Source organism: Podarcis tiliguerta, assembly GCF_965153285.1.
Source record: "Podarcis tiliguerta genome assembly, chromosome: 2".
Classification (NCBI taxonomy): Eukaryota; Metazoa; Chordata; class Lepidosauria; order Squamata; family Lacertidae; genus Podarcis; species Podarcis tiliguerta.
Window position 1 is genome coordinate 108,632,170 of NC_139535.1, and position 17,671 is coordinate 108,649,840.

Below are 17,671 nucleotides of genomic sequence, written 5' to 3' on the forward strand. Positions count from 1 at the left end.
GCATTTTACATTATCAATACAGTGGTACCTCGGGTTAAGTAGCGTATTTTTTTGCTCTATAAGACTCATTTTTCCCCTCCTAAAAAGTAAGGGGAAATGTGTGTGTGTCTTATGGAGCGAATGCAGGCTGCGCAGCTATCCCAGAAGCCAGAACAGCAAGAGGGATTTCTGCTTTCACTGTGCAGCGATCCCTCTTGCTGTTCTGGCTTCTGAGATTCAGAATATTTTTTTTCTTGTTTTCCTCCTCCAAAAATTAGGTGCGTCTTATAGAGCGAAAAATACGGTAATTCGTTCCGGAGGTCCGTTCTTAACCTGAATTTGTTCTTAACCTGAAGCACCACTTTAGCTAATGGGGCCTCCTGCTGCCGCTGCTGCACGATTTCTGTTCTCATCCTGAAGCAAAGTTTTTAACCCGAGGTACTATTTCTGGGTTAGCGGAGTCTGTAACCTGAAGCGTATGTAACCTGACGTGTATGTAACCCGAGGTGCCACTGTACACACATGCCGCCACGCACAACTAAAGGAAACAAATTGCAAGGAGTTCCTTGTTGATCATCTCAGTCACAGCATGATTTATTTTCTTGCCATCACTGGCCCATTTGTTTTTAAACAGGTATTAAAAGCCCTTTGAAGAGTACAACAACCCATCCCCCAATTCCAGGTGCTCAATATCAGCACCCTTGTGGATTTTACAAGCCAGATACTGGCTTTCACCAGGAGCCAGTCTATACATGTGGAGGCTGGTAAAACAGCTGCAAGGCAAAGACAAGCGCTCCAGAGGCATAAGATATAAATTGGCTTGCTCCTCCCTCTTTGTACAGGTTAGAAGGATGTATGTTCATACTCCCCCACTCGTTGCACTCAAAGCACGGATTGCATAGACAAATTAAATGACTTGCCCAGTGTCATGATAAGGTGGTAGCAGACCCACAATGGAACACAACAAGTTCTTCTGTTCAAGTTTGGGTGAACTCTGCCTATGAGAGCTGGAAATGAACCCAGGAGCTGTGTTGTTGGTCTCTTGACTCCAATCTACAGATCAATGCACCTGCACATAGCCACTAAGTATTAAAACACACACACACACACAGAGGAATGGGCTACGCAGTAGAAAAAAACAAGACTTGGATTCACATATGGAAGTGTCTCTTGTTCCCTTTAAAAATAGCAAACAGAAAAGACCTGATAACGGTGGGTTTCTAAAAAGTCAGGTGAGTGACACTGTCTCACTTATACACTTTAAAAATTGGATAAAGAAGCTTTGTTTGTGTTTTCTTTTAGAGATACAATGTTGTATACAGATTGTAAGGTGTGTGTCCCCCCAAAAGGCTGCTGGGACAATAATTATTGGATCTAGGAAGAGGGAGGTGGTCTACAAGGACTTTGCCAACTCATCCACCAGACCAGGCAGGCCTTTGCGCTTCATAGTTCATCATGTGGGAGATGCAAGGCGTGGTCACACAGATCTACAACAGAAGCACAGACAATTCAGTTCATTACAAGAACTGGAACTTCCAGATAGACAACAGAGCTGATTCAAACTTGCCCAATATTATATCATAGCAGCAGTCCCCACAAGAAGGTGTAATGGCTGTACTTCTTCAATCTACACAAAAAACCAATAGTTCTCAGTCTGAATTACTCCCCTACAAAATGAGGGTTTATCCAAAAGCATAGTAAATCTAAATGTTGTAATGTAAAAAAAAAAATGAATTTTCATAACACAACCTTTTCTTTTTAAAAATCTTAGCAATTGTTTTCAGTTTTATTTTCTGAAGCTGAACTCGAGATTTGGTGCTGATATTTGACGGATGATGTGTGGACAAAGTGGAACTCGTTTTAACGAGATGTGGTAATCACGGGGCAGCATTTTACTGGGCGAGGTCTTCTGCACTCTAGCCTGCTCCTTTTCACTGCTCCAACCCTTCCCCTTTCATTTCTGTCATGCATACTAACAGCTCCTGATAAAAAAGTCCATTTTAAAACACTCGCCTTGTAAGAAGTTATTCCACTGTGCAGAGGTCACTGCAGAGTTTGTTCTAACAGAATTGCTAGTGAAAGGACAAAAAAGTATGGACTCCTCATCCAAGGGTTAAAAATTTGTTCCTCAGTCCCACATCTGCACAGCACATGGGTCATCAATTCAAATGCTGTCTGCCGGCCATATTATCCACCTGTGAGTTGTTCCACATACACAAATACATTTTTGAAGTCCCCAGCAGTTCTGAGCTTTTGATAAAAAGGTTTGCGTTCACCTTGGTGCATCACGAGTTGCAAATATATTAAAGAGCTATCCCAAATTGTCATTTGCTGAAATATCTCTGTCAGCCTCTGCTCTTTTTCTCACAGCCACGTCTTGCCCAAGAAACTTTTCACCACAAACAAAATTCACAGTTCGAATCACCCTTTTCTCTTCTGTAGGGAAGATTAAATCAATAATGACTCAGCAATTGCTTTCGGGCCACAGGATCAAACAGGGTTAGCTTATCTTCCTAATCATCATGAACATCATGAGACTAGCCACGCAATCCCAAGGACTCTGGCGAAGTGATAGTATGAACAGATCAGGTGAATATGCAATTGATTTGGGTGACAGCCAATTATTAAGCCACTTCTACAGGCCTACAGCAACTGTGATCCTCACCTTGCTGATCTGTAAAAGTAATAGGTGGTCATAAAGAATCAACTTTGGCTAGACTTCCTTGTTCAACCTGGCTTTGAGCCTAAAATCAGGTGGATTTGTGTGTTAATTATTTGGCTGGGTACTACAAATAGCCTGTTACGACCTGGTGGTCAGAAATAGGTGCTGCATTTTGGCTGTGCCAACGTGGCATGCCTCCAACCCTCAAACACTGGAGGGTAAAGGTCAGATTAAAACAACACAGTCAGGTTCGTAGTCCAAAAATAGCTCAGTGCTACAGGATGAGGCAGTTTCCTAAACGGACCCCTGGCAACAGGCTGCTTGTCATTCCTCTGAAAGCCAGTGAAAATCCAGCTGGAAAGTGAAGGCAGGAAGAGACTTTTCATTTTTTTTATTGGCTCCAAGGACTTTCCTAAACTGACCAAGAAATTAACAGAAAAAAAGGAACTACAGAGAATGCAACTCTCAGCATCCTTTCACATGCCCAGGTAATTTGAGTTTCTAGGACAGCTAAAACATTTTGTAGATATCTAATAAGGCGTTGCTTAGCCCAAACCCAAAAGGCAGGTAAATCTAGGACAAAGACAATTCTGTAGGAGCAAAGTATTTTTTTACTTATTTTGCATATCAGTACGCCAACCTTCAATCAAACAGTTTCATTTAGCCACACTGTGCCCAAACAGGCTCAGTTCAAGCCATGGAAAATTACAGTTCAGCGTGAATTGACAAAACATAAAAAGGTAAAGGACCCCTGACAGTTAGTCCAGTCACAAACAACTCTGGGGTTGCAGCGCTCATTTCACTTTACTGGCCGAGGGAGCTGATGTTTGTCCGCAGACAGTTTTTCCAGGTCATGTGGCCAGCATGACTAAGCTTCTTTTGGTGAAACCAGAGCAGAGCACGGAAATGCTGTTTACCTTCCCGCCAGAGTGGTACCTATTTATCTACTTGCACTTTGACGTGCTTTCGAACTGCTAGGTTGGCAGGAGCTGGGACCGAACAAAGGGAGCTCACCCCATCAGGGGAGATTCGAATCGCCGACCTTCTGATCGGCAAGCCCAAGGCTCAGTGGTTTACACCACAGCGCCACCTGCGTCCACCATAGCCAATGGTCATTCCTTTGCATCCAGGTAATTGGGAGTGAACTTTTGAAGCCAAGTGCGGAAAAAGTGGAAAACAAATGTGTGTCTCTGTTGGTTTCGTCTCACTTATTTGTATCCTACCCTTCCTCCAAGTTTATCCAGTAAGTTTAATCAGTGAGCAGAGATTTGAACCTGGGTTTCCCCACTCTAAATCACTATACCACCCTGGCACTCGCTGTTTTAAATTTGCAAGCTGAAATCATGGTTTGGTGCAGTGTCTGAACCGAGACACAGAAACAAAGCACACGGAAAAGCTGAAACTTGAAACTGGTCAACAACCTGCGGTTTCCTATCTGTTAGATAACAAGGTATTGTTCAATCTTATCCATTCATTTCTTGTGGAAAAGAACCCTATGCAAAACAGTGGTGGCCAAACATGACCCTCCAGCTGTTTTTAAACTACAATTCCCATCATCCCTGACCACTGGTCCTGTTAGCTAGGGATGATGGGAGTTGTAGTCCCAAAACAGCTGGAGGGCCAAGTTTGGCCGCCACCGACTAAGGTTTTCTCCAGTTAAAGGAATCTCAGTCTCAACTCTTTGCCCCTGCTGCACTCCTGATCAAATTCACCCTACCCTTCTGGAGTCTTTCCTCCCACTGCAAATAGCAAGCGGCAGGGAGGAAGACCACATTGACTCCAGGTGAATAAAGGCAGAGCAGCCTCCCTTCTCCTATATTGCCTGCTCTGCCTCAAGAGACACTGAGGTGGGAAAGGCAGACCAAGGGAATCACTTGCCACGAGTGACATCCCTGAAGCAAAAAAAGGCAGGGATGCGAGGCGAGGCCACAGAGAACCCTTTAGGTTTACTATTTATAGCACCTGCACTGTTCTCTTGGCATCTGTGAGCTCCAGTTACTGCAGGACGCCATTCTATGGGCGTTGTGAGGCACTGCAGAACGCTATGGGGAATTGGCAAGCAATGCCAAGGACAGGTCGTGGTGGGAGAGAAGCCACTTTGACTCAGTGCCAGGAGGTAAGAAAAGATGTTCCGCTCAGCAGCACCAGCCTGCTTCAGTTCAGCTGCCTTTACTTTTTCTAAGCGTGGCGAGAGGAAGCCGTGCCAGGAGAAGAAGGTCATCTGTCTCTTAGGAACATTCTCCAAGGTCAAAGCGCGGCCAAAATCCTACCTGAAGTTTCTCTTCCTAGAAACTCAGTACAGCAACTGTTCAGAAGGGGGCAAAGTCAGAGGTTTTTTAATCAGCCAGTGTTTAGCTGGGAACTGAACTAAAGCTACTCCCCTTCTGAGACAAACTGAAGCTTGATGGAATGAGATGCCTGTTCTCTGAAGTTTGAGGGAGAGAAGTCCCTTTTATTTTTAGTGATATCAAGGTCCTTCAACCAATTTGAATGGTATTCGTCAACTGGAAAATTAATTCCGTTCTCCAAACCCCTGCTGAGCACCAATTTTATCCAGCTGAAAGAACTTTGGGTGAAAGAACTTAACACCAGTCAACAAGAGCAGAAATCGAAAGCAGGTTCGTAGGAAGGCAAGATGGCCCTGATTATTTTCTACATTGAAATACCATGGTACCTCGGGTTACATACGCTTCAGGTTACAGACTCCGCTAACCCAGAAATAGTACCTCGGGTTAAGAACTTTGCTTCAGGATGAGCTGGCGCGGCAGCAGGAGGTCCCATTAGCTAAAGTGGTGCTTCAGGTTAAAAACGGACCTCCGGAACGAATTAAGTACATAACCAGAGGTACCACTGTATTCATAAATGGCACTGTTACAGAAAATAACAGTGTAAAACATAAAAACGCAGACAACAACAGTAAAAACACCTGTTGCTATTTCAGGTTTTCAATATATAATAGTGTTTGTTTGTTTTTTAAATCATGTCCCAAAAGCTGTCTGAACACTGCAGCTTTTAAAAGATGCCATTTTGTACTTGTGACTGATTGTCTACTGCCCCAAAATGGAAGCTAGTGGCTCCACTGGCATTTTCTCAGTGGAAAACTGGCTTCACTGCAAGCTAAAAGGAGGATGCTTCTTGCCTGGAATGCAGAGCTGTGCCTCCTTGTCAGAAAAATGGCCTATGCCAAGGGCTGGTTGGACACTGAGGAAAAGGGGGAGGAGCAAGTTGGGGAACCACCAAGGGCAGAAGGCTCAGAGCCCGGGAAGTGGCACTGGTGGGACAACAATGAGTGCTCACTCGCTCTCTAGGGTTCAGCGAAAGCCTGCATTCGCCCCATAGGACGCACACACATTTCCCCTTATTTTTGGAGGGGGGAAAGTACGTCCTATAGGGCGAAAAATACGGTACTTAATTCGTTCCGGAGGTCTGTTCTTAACCTGAAACTGTTCTTAACCTGAAGCACCACTTTAGCTAATGGGGCCTCCTGCTGCTGCCGTGCCGCCGGAGCAGGATTTCTGTTCTCATCCTGAAGCAAAGTTCTTAACCCAAGGTACTATTTCTGGGTTAGCGGAGTCTGTAACCTGAAGCGTATGTAACCTGAGGCATATGTAACATGAGGTACCACTGTATTTTATGGAGTAGGGCCTACAGGGCAAGAGCTGCTGTGCTCCTAAGGCCTGAAATTCAGCCAAATCGGGAAAGATCACGTTTCGCTAATAAAGAGTTGACTCCAGCTTTCGACAGAGTGAATTACTGACCGGCTTGATCTGCAAACAGCCTAGTCCTTTGCTTACCTGTTCGTTTGCTGCATAGTCGGTCCTTGACATATTCTGCCTCATGGGAGAAGAATTCTATGAACTCATCTTCATATTCTTCAGCTATACTCTCACACTGCAAAGGGGAACCAAGGAAGTCAGCCGTGCTATACATCGTGCCTGCAACGTATGTTCTTTGATGTAGGCACCAGCTACCTGTTCCACTTCCCTAATGCGTATTGCAAAGTGTGGAGCTGGTCCAGAGTTGTGGCTGTAATTATACCATTGCAACTGCAGCATCGACTGTCTGTCACCATAACCAGCTGCAAGGATTAAGGTAGAATTCGGAAGGAAAAGAGGCTACAGGTTGCAGCCAGGAGGTTCCACTGGAGTCTCCTTTTCTCCAGCAGCCAAGTAGTCCCACACCCAGCTTCACTCTCTGCATCACTCACCGCAAACTTCAGGCTCGATGTCATATCGGTATCAAATTTGGTTTGAGAAAGGTCCATCTTGGTCCCATCACGGGACATCACCCTCACATAGCTTTTCCGGTGGGTGGACGGATCTTCCTTTTCGCCATACTCTTTCATCTTGTCACAGATGCGCTCCAACAATTCCGTCAGGTGAGCTTCAGACCTGGCATAGGGCACCTGTGGAGGAATGGCAGCTTGCTATGAAGGTGGGAAAAGCCTCCCCCACCTTTACCTTCACCAGATCCTATTGTAACGAAATTTTTCCCTCGGGCACCATGCAGGTCTTACAACCTATCACTGAGGAGCGGTCCATCATTTTGCCATTTTACCAAAAGGAGGACACTGTAATGACTGCCTTAGTTTGCATCTTTCTGTGACAACTTAAGTCGCCAAACAGAAGGACCAACGGCAGCCACTAAGATCTGGCTCCATTACTGGAACTAGGGATAAAGAAATTATGTGGAACTATTGTTGAAAACTCTATATTCCCCCGCTCACGGGCTCCATGTTCCTCACCAGTCCCTTCTTAGCTGCACCTTTAGAATTTGGAATTTCTGTATTAGGTGTGGAGAACCTTTGGCCCTCCATGAACTACAACTCCCATCAGCCCCAGAAAGCATGGCCAATGGCAAGGGATGATGGGAGCTGTAGTTAAGCAACATATGGAGTCCAGAAGTTCCCCACGCCTAATATAAATAATAATTATTAATTTCTATTTATTGTTGGGGGCTGCTTTGAGAGATGTAAAAGGATAAAAATGCAGGGATGTAGGCAGATGAAGATGATGGCATTTATGGAGCTGGCTGATCTCACCGGGAGAATCCACGACCAGAAAGAAGAGGAATATCAAGAAGATTGGAAGAAATTTAAAGACTATTTGAATAAATATTGTAATATTAAAGATTTGTAACCAATTGAAATAACTAATTAGGCCTAGGATTAAATAAATAAATAAGAAAAAGTACGATAAGAAAAGTTAGGAAATTTGATTATGACCGGAATATTGTTATATGAAATAATGATATTGGAAACTGCTACATTTAATTACAAGGAAATTCAGTTGGAAGAGATTAGAGGAAGTCAAGTAATATGTTTATGAAGTTTGATTTTAATTAACCAACCACCTCTTATTGTATGTGGTGGTATATGTGAGGTTTGAATTACTTTATTTCCTTTTTTTCTATTTTTCCTTTTTTCTTTTATTATTGTCTTTTCTTTTTCTGTTATGTTAAAGTTATGGTTTTGTATGAAAATTAATAAACATTATTTGGGGGGGGGGAATGCAGGGATGTAGCCAGTGCTACATGAGCTTAATTCTGTTGGCACAACCAGATTCATGTTTCTTCTTCTTCCCTTGCACATCCCCAAAATTTGCTCCAGAGGTTCCGTCAACCCCCCAGAGCAGTTTTTGGGTGCTGGAGGGGACAGGAGAGGAACAGGAACTTCCATTTTGCACACAGAAGTCCACTGTGCCAGAAAAGCTGAAGAACTGGATGCCGCCCATAAAAAATAAATTCCCTTCCACCAGAAGTTTAAAATCTCAGCACTAGGGTTTTCCCACACATTTCTTCAGGGTGCTAACCATCTCCCTATTTCTCAGATCGTCACAAAAGTCTCCAGAGATTCAGCCAATCAAGGGCAAGCATGAAACATGTTACCTCCACGACAGACTGGCTTCCATCTGGGTTGATGCGGAAGGAACCTATCTGGATCATTTTCTTGGGATCTACCTGAGATATTTCCCACTCCAGCTCATCCACCAGTGCCCGGCATGCTAAAACCAAAGGGAAAAAAGAAAGAAAAACTAGCTCCAAGAAGCAGTACTGATCATAGCACTCAGGAAGACAGCTACATTAACTTCATGATCAATGCCAGGAACAGTCTCAAGATTTGGCAGCTGAACAAATGCATTCTTCAGAACCCAGCATACTGCAAATGAAAATATGCCTTGCCTATGTCTTGTAACAACAATTTATTTGCAGCACTTGATAGGAGAATTTATCATTTACGTTAGGCAAGTCGTGCATGCAGGGGAGTGAAAGCAAGTACCGGGAAAGAGGTAATATTGACAGCTCCTGACCTCGGCACAACATCAGTTGGTTCAGCAGCCTTGAGGGCAACAAGACAACTGAACTCTCTATTCCCCTATTCTTCTTTCTCCTCTGGCCGTAGCATCAGCAAGCAAGACTACTAAAGCAACAGTTGCTGTTTCTGGGACTTGTGCTTGCAACCCAAGAAAAAGGGAAAATACAATAGCAGGGGATGGGTAGTTATGCTAACACTCCCATGAGACTTTTATGAAGACACAGGTCCAGTGATCTCCTCTCCCAAGCAATGCTTCTGTGTGACAGTGTTCCACATGGTGAGGCGTAATGCTTGTATCAGGGATGTGTGGTGCTGGAGCCGTCGAATCTCACACATTTGGGCTGACTTGCATGGACACGTAACGTCTCAAAGGGTTATGCCATTTCAACGTCACTTTTCAGCAGCCTCTACGTAGGCCAGAAAACTCTGTTATTGGAGCAGAAGGATGCTGCTTCAGGCATGCAGAGAAGGCAGGAACAGGTCGCCTGTAGCCGCCCAGGTGCTGTTTGGCTTCTATTTGCCCCAGCCTGTGTGGCCGTTCGTCAGGAATGATGGAAATTGTCCCACAAAAACATCTGGAGGGCCACAGGTTCCTCACCTCAGTCAGGAACGAACTTAACAGGAGTTTTGAACCAGGGTTTCCCAAACTTGGGTCTCCAGCTGCTGTTGGACTACAACTCCCATCATCCCAAGCTAGCGGGATCAGTGGTCAGGGATGATGGGAACTGTAGTTCAAAACCAGCTGGAGACCCAAGTTTGGGAAACCCCGTTTTGAACTGAGAAGGACTGAAGGCCCAGGAATGCTGGGCTCTGCCCAACTGAGTCACTCTACTCAGGCAAGGGTCTCTATAATAGCCTCCTCCTCAGGAGATAGCAGCAAACCATGGCAAAGCCATCCCCTTAATATGCATGGCAGCTACTTACTCCCAAGACTCAGGCAAAGGATTTTTTAAAGAGTCAAACACCCTTCTTATGCATTTCAGTTGCCGAGTCCTGTTGCACATAGCTGAAGTGTGTAGAGGTCACTTTTGCTGCAAAAAGCTGGTGAGGTGCCTAATAAAGGGAAGGCCCTTGAGATCACAGAATCGTAGAATTGTGGGACCATGAGGATCATCTAGTCCAGGGGTCTGCAACCTTTAAGACAAAAAGAGCCACTTGGACCCGTTCCCGAAGAAAAAAAAACTGGGAGCCGCAAAACTCGTCATTATAAAAATAACTTTTTTGTCACTTTTTTATTATTTCTTTGTTTGATCCCTCAGAATTACTCCTCCTCATAGAAATAAACGTTAAATTAACAAGTTACCTTTGTGTGTGTGTGTGTGTGTGTGTGTTCTTCACTCCTGTTATGGTTCTAGGGATTGCTTGTGCGTAAATTGCCTTCACTCGTGGTGGTCTGGGATGGCTGAACCCCTCTTGACAGAGCAGCCTCTATCTCGTGGCTGCCTCAGTCGCTGGCAGAATCTGGCAGTGGGCGTTTCTTAAACCTTCTCCAACATAAGAACTCTTTTACTCCCAGTCTCCTCCCTCTCTCCCTGCGTGACAACTTTCTACGCAATGTGGGAGCTGGCAAGGGAGTACTGGTTCCTTCTCCGCTTGTCTCTTGCGCAGAGTCTTGGAGCCACCTCTCCGCTTCCTCTATCTCCTCCCCTTCTCCACTGGTGCTACGCTGATTTCCTTCCCCAGCTTGCGGGCTACCCCTCCTTCTGCTGGAAGCTTCTCTGCCATCATCCTGGAGCCTTCTCAGCTCCTCCTCCTCCTCCGATGGCAGTTCCCTGACAACTCCCCTTCAAAACAGTGACCAGCGTACATGCCCCCTTTCAATGCAGTGACCAGCGTACATGCCCCTTACAATGTAGTGGGCGGGCGGGTGGGAAGGTGACGTCGGGATGGTGCGTGACTAACGCACGCACCGCCCCCATGCGACGTCACAGCTAGTACAGCACCCACCACAGTGGGGAGTGTCGGGGCGCACAATGCGCCTCCTCCCCTCGTGTAAAAGAGCCACATGCGGCTCCGGAGCCGTGGGTTGCAGACCCCTGATCTAGTCCAACGCCCTGCAGTTCAGGAATCTGCAGCTGTCCCATACACAGGGATTGAACTGAAACCTTGGTGTTATCAACACCACACTCTAAACAACTGATCTGTCCAGGCTGACCAGTTAGCTGACCAGATCAGAGGGGCCAAATGAAAAACCCCTTGGAGCCTGTTTAAGCCCATGCCACCAGCTGCCCGTCCCTAGGATAAGACCTTGCTGTGGCCAACCTTTCATCTCCAAGTAATGATGAAAACAATTAGAGAACAAATTGATGCGGCTTATCCCTACATACACAGGAATGGCATCATTATGTTTATTTCAAACTATGTACCTAGGTGCCCTCAGACTACTATTGTGGCGGGTCACTCAATGAGAACTGATCTGATATGAGATAGGCTACCCTGAAAAAGTTTGCTGCCACCATTGCACATCACACCCTGCAACAGAGTGGACTGGGCACCCTGGTCCATTTCCTAGAATCCTCAAGTGCCAAATCAATGTGGAAAAGGCTCTTTAAAGGCAGAGAGTGGTGTAAGCAGTGCTTTTTTCTGGGGGTACAAAGGGGTACACATACCCCTAAACATTTTGTGAATCTAAGTTTGGCCTCATTGAGGAGCAGTATTTCAATATGAGTAGGAAAATGAGAGTACCCCTAAACATTTTTTTTTAGAAAAGAGAAGTACTGGGTGTAAGCAATGTTATTTTATTGCTCTGTATTTCTCAAGCTCCACCACCCATTTTCCTAATTGCTATGAGAGAGTCTGCTTTACCTCCACAGCGGAGATCTTGGCTCCTCCGGGCAAAAGCACCACTCAACAGCAGCAAGAGGGCAGCGGACAGGCAAACCGTGCTTGAAATCCAGCCATTCATCTTCAAGGGTGTGGGCAAGCGTCACAAGCTGCACAGAAAGTCAGAAGTTATCCCAGGGCTGCATGGAACCAATTATCTAGCTGGCTCGCAAACCCCCCAAAAAGCAAACTGCTTCCGTTACCAGGAATCTCATCCTAACCTCCCACAGCCATGGAGACGTGTTCATGAGCCACATGCAAGCAAGCAATCCAATGGCTGTGCTCAGCCAGGGCTCCGTAGTACGACTTATTATGCTAAGCAACACTCTCAAAGCTAGCATTTATCCGCACATCCCAAGCTCAAGTTTAGAATACAAAGTGCCCTCTGTGTGACAGGCCAACGGCAGCAGTTAATCTGAGGCTGTTTTAAATGTTTGCTAGCTTGCTATGCTTTCCATAGAGGAAGAAAAATAATCCCTCTGCTAAACCAAATTCAACACACAAAAGTGGGGGGGGGATGGGTGAACCGAAAAATATATGGAAAACTCCTGGACGGCTCCCAAGAGAAGAGGCAATACAGTATAGCCTATTGGGCATAGTGGTCACACCTATCAGATCAATCAAGAGCTAACAGAGGATAGGCAGAGATCTCACTGCCAGCTAATATTTGTAAGTAGTGCTACATTCCTGGATTTCAAAACACTCTTCACTCCTAAATGGACTCTCATTTTACTGCCATATCCTTGTACCTTTTCAGATCCCACTTCCCGCACCTCTAAGCTAAATCCCATGAAAACCTAATATACCCAGCAGAGTTATGAAGTAGAAACTTTATAGGGCCACACTGCTTCGGACTTAGAGGTACAGGGTTGAATTCTACTGAAGTAGAAGCAGGCCTATGAGAGAGAGGTGTTTTTATTGCACCCCAGAAGTAGCAGGCATATGAGGGAGAGGACATTTGGTGGTATCCAACTAGGTTTTACTCAGAATAGGCTCCCTGAAATTAATGGACCTACCGTATTTTTCGCCCTATAGGACGCACTTTTCCCCCTCCAAAAACGAAGGGGAAATGTGTGTGCGTCCTATGGGGCGAATGCAGGCTTTTGCTGAAGCCTGGAGAGCGAGAGGGGTCGGTGCGCACCGACCCCTCTCGCTCTCCAGGCTTCAGGAAGCTCTGCACAGCCCTCGGGAGTCCGGCGCGAAGTTGCGCTGGGCTCCCGATGGCTGCGTGGAGGTGCCTGCAGTCCCGGGCTTCGCCCAGCCCTCCGGAGCCCGGCGCAAAGTCGCGCTGGGCTCCCGACGGCTGCGCGGAGGTGCCTGCAGCCCCGGTCTTTGCCCGGCTTTGCGCAGCCATCCGGAGCCCGGAGCGAAGTCGCGCTGGGCTCCCGACTGCTGCACGGAGCTGCCTGCAGCCCCGGGCTTTGCCCGGCTCCGCGCAGCCATCCGGAGCCCGGCATGAAGTCGCGCAGGGCTCCTGACAGCTGCGCGGAGCTGCCTGCATTCCGAAGCCTGGGACGCGCTGAAGAGCGCGGCCGGGCTTTGTGCACCTCTCCGCAAGCCTGGGGAGACCGGTGCGACTTCGCGCCGGGCTCCCCAGGCTTGCGGATAGCAGGCTGTTCTGGGGGCTGAGGTCGGCGGAAGCTCGGGCTTTCTTTATTTCCCCCCCCCAAAAAAAAACCTAGGTGCGTCCTATGGGGGCGGTGCGTCCTATAGGGCGAAAAATACGGTAACTTAGCCGTGTTCATTAATTTCAATGGGAAGGGATTAACCAGTGATTCTGCCTTTGCAACAAAGGTTTCCCCGCCCCACTCCTGCACTCCCCAAAATTGGCTCAGGGGCTGCATCAGGAGAACAAACAAACAGTACACAAGTGGAAGGGAGGGGGGGATTGTTTTGTCTGACAAGCCAAAATCTTGGTGTCCCAGAGTCTACTCTAAGTAAAACGTCGTTGAATACCATCCACTGATTACTGTTTTTGTTTTGTTTTTATGTAGGGAGGTTCTTATAGGTCCCCCCCCCCCCATGTTGGGGAGAAATTAAAAAGCACATTCACTCATCTGCAATTAAAAGTGGTATAGTCCAAAGAGGACTCTGCTATTTTGCTGTATGTGGAACTTGGGTTTTCAATGCCATCGTGCAAAAATACATGTTCAGTAGTATACATGTTCAGTAGCTTGCAATCTGTGGAATCCAGAGTCTCCCAATTACACATCCAATTGAAATGAGAGTAATGAGAGTAATTGAAATGAAATAAGCTCAAGCAGAAAAAAACCTGTCAGTACTAGGGTATTTTTATCCAATAAGACACGTAAGAATACCAATGTTCATATCCACTTACGTATAAGCATCTCAACCTTTAAAAACAGAACCACACCATAACACAACATGTATGGAAACCATAACAGGGAAAGAATGAAGCACCTATTTCAAGAAATGTTGCATACAGTGGTCTCAGGATGGGCTCACATACGCCTTTTATGCACTGAAGACTGTGTTTCATATGCACGATTGTCCCCCACTGCACATATAGGTAAAGTTAAAGGGACCCCTGACCGTTAGGTCCAGTCATGGCCGACTCTGGGGTTGCGGCGCTCATCTCGCTTTATTGGCCAAGGGAGCCGACGTACAGCTTCTGGGTCAAGTGGCCAGCATGACCAAGCCGCTTCTGGTAACCAGAGCAGCACATGGAAACGCTGTTTACCTTCCCGCTGGAACGGTACCTATTTATCTACTTCCACTTTGACATGCTTTCGAACTGCTAGGTTGGCAGGAACTGCACATATACATTGCAAAATTGCAATGATTTCTGGTCACAGCTCAACATATATTACTCAAGCCAAAAGCCCTGCCAGGTGCTTTTCAAGGACATGCGTTACTAAAAATAACTGCAAGTAAGCCCTTTGTTCCACCTGCACCTACAAATGTATGGTAAGCAACACCACACCTACGATACGATAATCTTTATTGTCATTGTTCCATACAGAAGGAAATTGAAAATATACAAAAATATATGGCCTTTAGTACAAAAAATGATGTTGGAAATGCATATAGTGTGTGTGTGTACTGCAAGCATCTTGGAGGAAGTGCACTAATTCTCCAATTTCAAGTATTGGTTTGGTTGCGGAGACTGAATTAATCTTACATCAAATTGGAAAAAGGTGCCGACTGTCAGTTCCTCAAACTCCATAGGACAGGAGTGGCAACTCTACTGTGTCAAAGTCTTCATAGAGATCTTTTCTTAAATTATATTTATTGATTTTTTTTTCATAGAGGTCTTCTATCTAATCAAGCCACCTGGACTTTTTAATCATGGATCAAAACATTCATATGGGCAGATTCAAAAAACAAGGCATTGATGCCTCACAGCCACAATGTGCAGAATCAAGTCACACTGAATTGTTTCTAAACTCTCTTAAGAGCGTTTAGCATTGCAGCCTACAGTTGCAACACTAAATACACTACTAGAGCAGCAAAGCCAATGAACATAACAATCTGCTTTGCATGCAGTCGAACCACCTTTCGCTAATGTGGGTTTGGATGTCTTCAGACCTTAGAGCATGGCTATGCGCAAGACAAGGGGAGGTCAAGCTAACGATAAGCGCTGGGCAGTGCTTGAGTATTTGTGCATTCCAGATTGAGATCACAGAGTCCAAAGGCACTATCAGTGTCATCAATGCCTTGAGAAGATTTGTGGCCATACATGGTCCTATCAAATTCATTAGGCCCGATTGTGGCATGAATTTTGTGGGAGCTGGGACTAAAGAGAAAAAAACGACACTGACCCCACTGTGACTACCGCAGTGCTCGGGATTGTGCATGGATCTTTAACCCTCTCCATGCCTCTCACATGGGAGGTGCTTGGGAACACATGATTGGTACGGCATGTAGAATTTTGGATTCAGTGTTGACAAGAGCTGCACCGCTTACCCATTAGACCCTGGTCACCCTCATGGCAAAGGTCACTGCTATGAACATCGCCAGACCCTTCGTTCCAGTTTCTGTTTCCTGAGGATCCGATGGTTCTGACTCTGGCTACCTTGCTGTCTCTAAAAACTGGAGACATAGCATGCCAACATTTTCCTTTTTTTAAGGGAAATTCCCTTATTCCGAATAGGATTCCTTGCAAGAAAAGGGAAAAGTTGACAGCTATGACTGGAGAGTGGCCAGCCCCTCCAGGGAACTTTGTCACTAAGTACCTGTACAGTGGTACCTCGGGTTAAGTACTTAATTCATTCCGGAGGTCCGTTCTTAACCTGAAACTGTTCTTAACCTGAAGCACCACTTTAGCTAATGGGGCCTCCTGCTGCTGCTGCGCCGCCGGAGCATGATTTCAGTTCTCATCCTGAAGCAAAGTTCTTAACCCGAGGTACTATTTCTGGGTTAGTGGAGTCTGTAACCTGAAGCGTATGTAACCTGAAGTGTATGTAACCCGAGGTACCACTGTATTGTATTTTAGTGTTTTGTTGGAAGCTGCCCAGAGTGGCTGGGGAAACCCAGCCAGATGGGCGGGGTATAAATAAATTATTATTATTATTATTATTATTATTATTATTATTATTATTATGTCTGATGTAGATTTTTTTCAATTTCGTTGTTCTGTATGGGACAATGACAATAAAGATTATTGTAGCGTATCGAACTGGTACTTCACCTTGGACACGCGAACGACGACCTTGCAAGGTAGGTCGCTCCCTCCCGCGTTCTGTAGGCGGGGGACCGGAGACGAGGGGACGGTGGCCGGCTTCCCTGAAGCCTCCCAGTGTGTGGTGCGTGGCAGGGATGCGGTCTGACCCGTTGCCTTCCCGACTCCTGCCAACTACACCGGCGTGGAAATGGTACCCGCCATAGGTACTCCCTCAGCTTCCCCGCCTCGCCTCGCCCGGCTTCGCCTCCTCCCACGACGCCACCCGAGTCCGCCCGAACCCCCCCACTCGGCGCCGGCTGCGGCAGCGAGCGCCTCCAAATCTTCCTCTAGGGGTCGCCAACGTCTGCCTGTCCAGAATCCCACTCCACCGGCCGCGCCACACACACAAAAAGACGACGCTAAAAAATGATACCTCTCTCCCCGTATCAGCAGCCTTTCATCGCGGCCTCCCTGGAAACCCCGGCCCTGCTCTTCGGAGCAGGCGCTTGCCAAAGACACCTCAGACTCCCGTAAGGACCCTTCGGCGAGGGCCGCGGGCTCGCGTGGCAGGCTGCCGGGCGAGGTGGGAGGGGCTATCTCTATACGTCACGTCCCCCAGGAGTCCGAGAGACTGGAGTGGGCGTGGCTCTCTCTCTCCACGGGAAGCGTGGAGCTAGGAACGCTTTCTGAAACCCCGTCCCATAGAGTTGCGAAAAAATGTAGAGTGACACGCGCCCCCAGGGAGCCTACCGAGCGAGGGTGAGTTTAAAAGTCCAACGTGTCTGCCTTCAACTGGCTAGAGCAAGATTGTCGTGAACTCATTGCGCAGGCTCAGCCTCACAAAGCCGTACCTTCCAACATTTTCCCGATGAAAATAGAGATTTCTTATTCCACTATTATTATTATTATTATTATTATTATTGTTGCTATTATTATTATTAATAATAATATTATTACTATTACTATTATATCCCACCCATCAGAATGGCTTGCCCCAGCCACTCTGGGAGAGTTCAAAAAAATATAAAAACAGAATTAAACGGTCTCAGTCCTGTATACCTGAAGGAGCGTCTCCACCTCCATCGTTCTGCCTGGACACTGAGGTCCAGCGCCGAGGGCCTTCTGGCAGGTCCCTCACTACGAGAAGCCAAGTTACAGGTAACCAGGCAGAGGGCCTTCTCCGTAGTGGTGCCCTCCCTGTGGAACACCCTCCCACCAGATGTTAAAGAGAACAACAACTACCAGACTTTTAGAAGACATCTGAAGGCAG

At 46.5% G+C, this 17,671-nt stretch overlaps 1 protein-coding gene and 1 long non-coding RNA gene across 4 annotated transcripts; one reads left to right on the plus strand and one right to left on the minus strand.

The window, feature by feature from the left end:
• Nucleotides 1–545: 545 nt before the first annotated feature.
• Nucleotides 546–16,969, minus strand: CNPY2 (canopy FGF signaling regulator 2). 3 transcript variants are annotated; one of them, XM_083428106.1, is made up of 6 exons: nucleotides 16,429–16,760; nucleotides 11,760–11,887; nucleotides 8,528–8,643; nucleotides 6,849–7,046; nucleotides 6,436–6,532; nucleotides 546–1,466 (listed from the first exon to the last, which is right to left on the minus strand). In XM_083428106.1, exons 2-6 carry the CDS (start codon nucleotides 11,857–11,859, stop codon nucleotides 1,423–1,425), a joined length of 555 nt encoding a protein of 184 aa, XP_083284232.1. In that variant the 5' UTR covers nucleotides 11,860–11,887; nucleotides 16,429–16,760; the 3' UTR covers nucleotides 546–1,422. The 3 variants fall into 3 exon arrangements, with proteins under 3 accessions (XP_083284232.1, XP_083284233.1, XP_083284234.1); XM_083428107.1 differs by lacking the exon at nucleotides 16,429–16,760 and adding an exon at nucleotides 16,835–16,969 and having other exon boundaries at nucleotides 1,138–1,466; XM_083428108.1 differs by lacking the exon at nucleotides 6,436–6,532 and having other exon boundaries at nucleotides 1,138–1,466; nucleotides 16,429–16,723.
• On the plus strand, nucleotides 3,454–8,653 carry LOC310671798. Its single transcript, XR_014508204.1, has 2 exons — nucleotides 3,454–4,757; nucleotides 8,470–8,653. It is a non-coding gene; the product is annotated as an uncharacterized lncRNA (long non-coding RNA).
• Nucleotides 16,970–17,671: the final 702 nt, after the last annotated feature.

What these genes read in the sequence shown, in the direction of transcription:
- CNPY2 (XM_083428106.1), bottom strand. Translation starts at nt 11,859, where the DNA reads ATGAATGGCTGGATTTCAAGCACGGTTTGCCTGTCCGCTGCCCTCTTG. An exon ending in CCAAGATCTCCGCTGTGGAG is followed by an intron (nt 8,644 to 11,759) that starts GTAAAGCAGACT and finishes CTTTGGTTTTAG; the next exon opens with CATGCCGGGCACTGGTGGAT. An exon ending in CATCGAGCCTGAAGTTTGCG is followed by an intron (nt 6,533 to 6,848) that starts GTGAGTGATGCA and finishes TCCCCTTTGCAG; the next exon opens with TGTGAGAGTATAGCTGAAGA.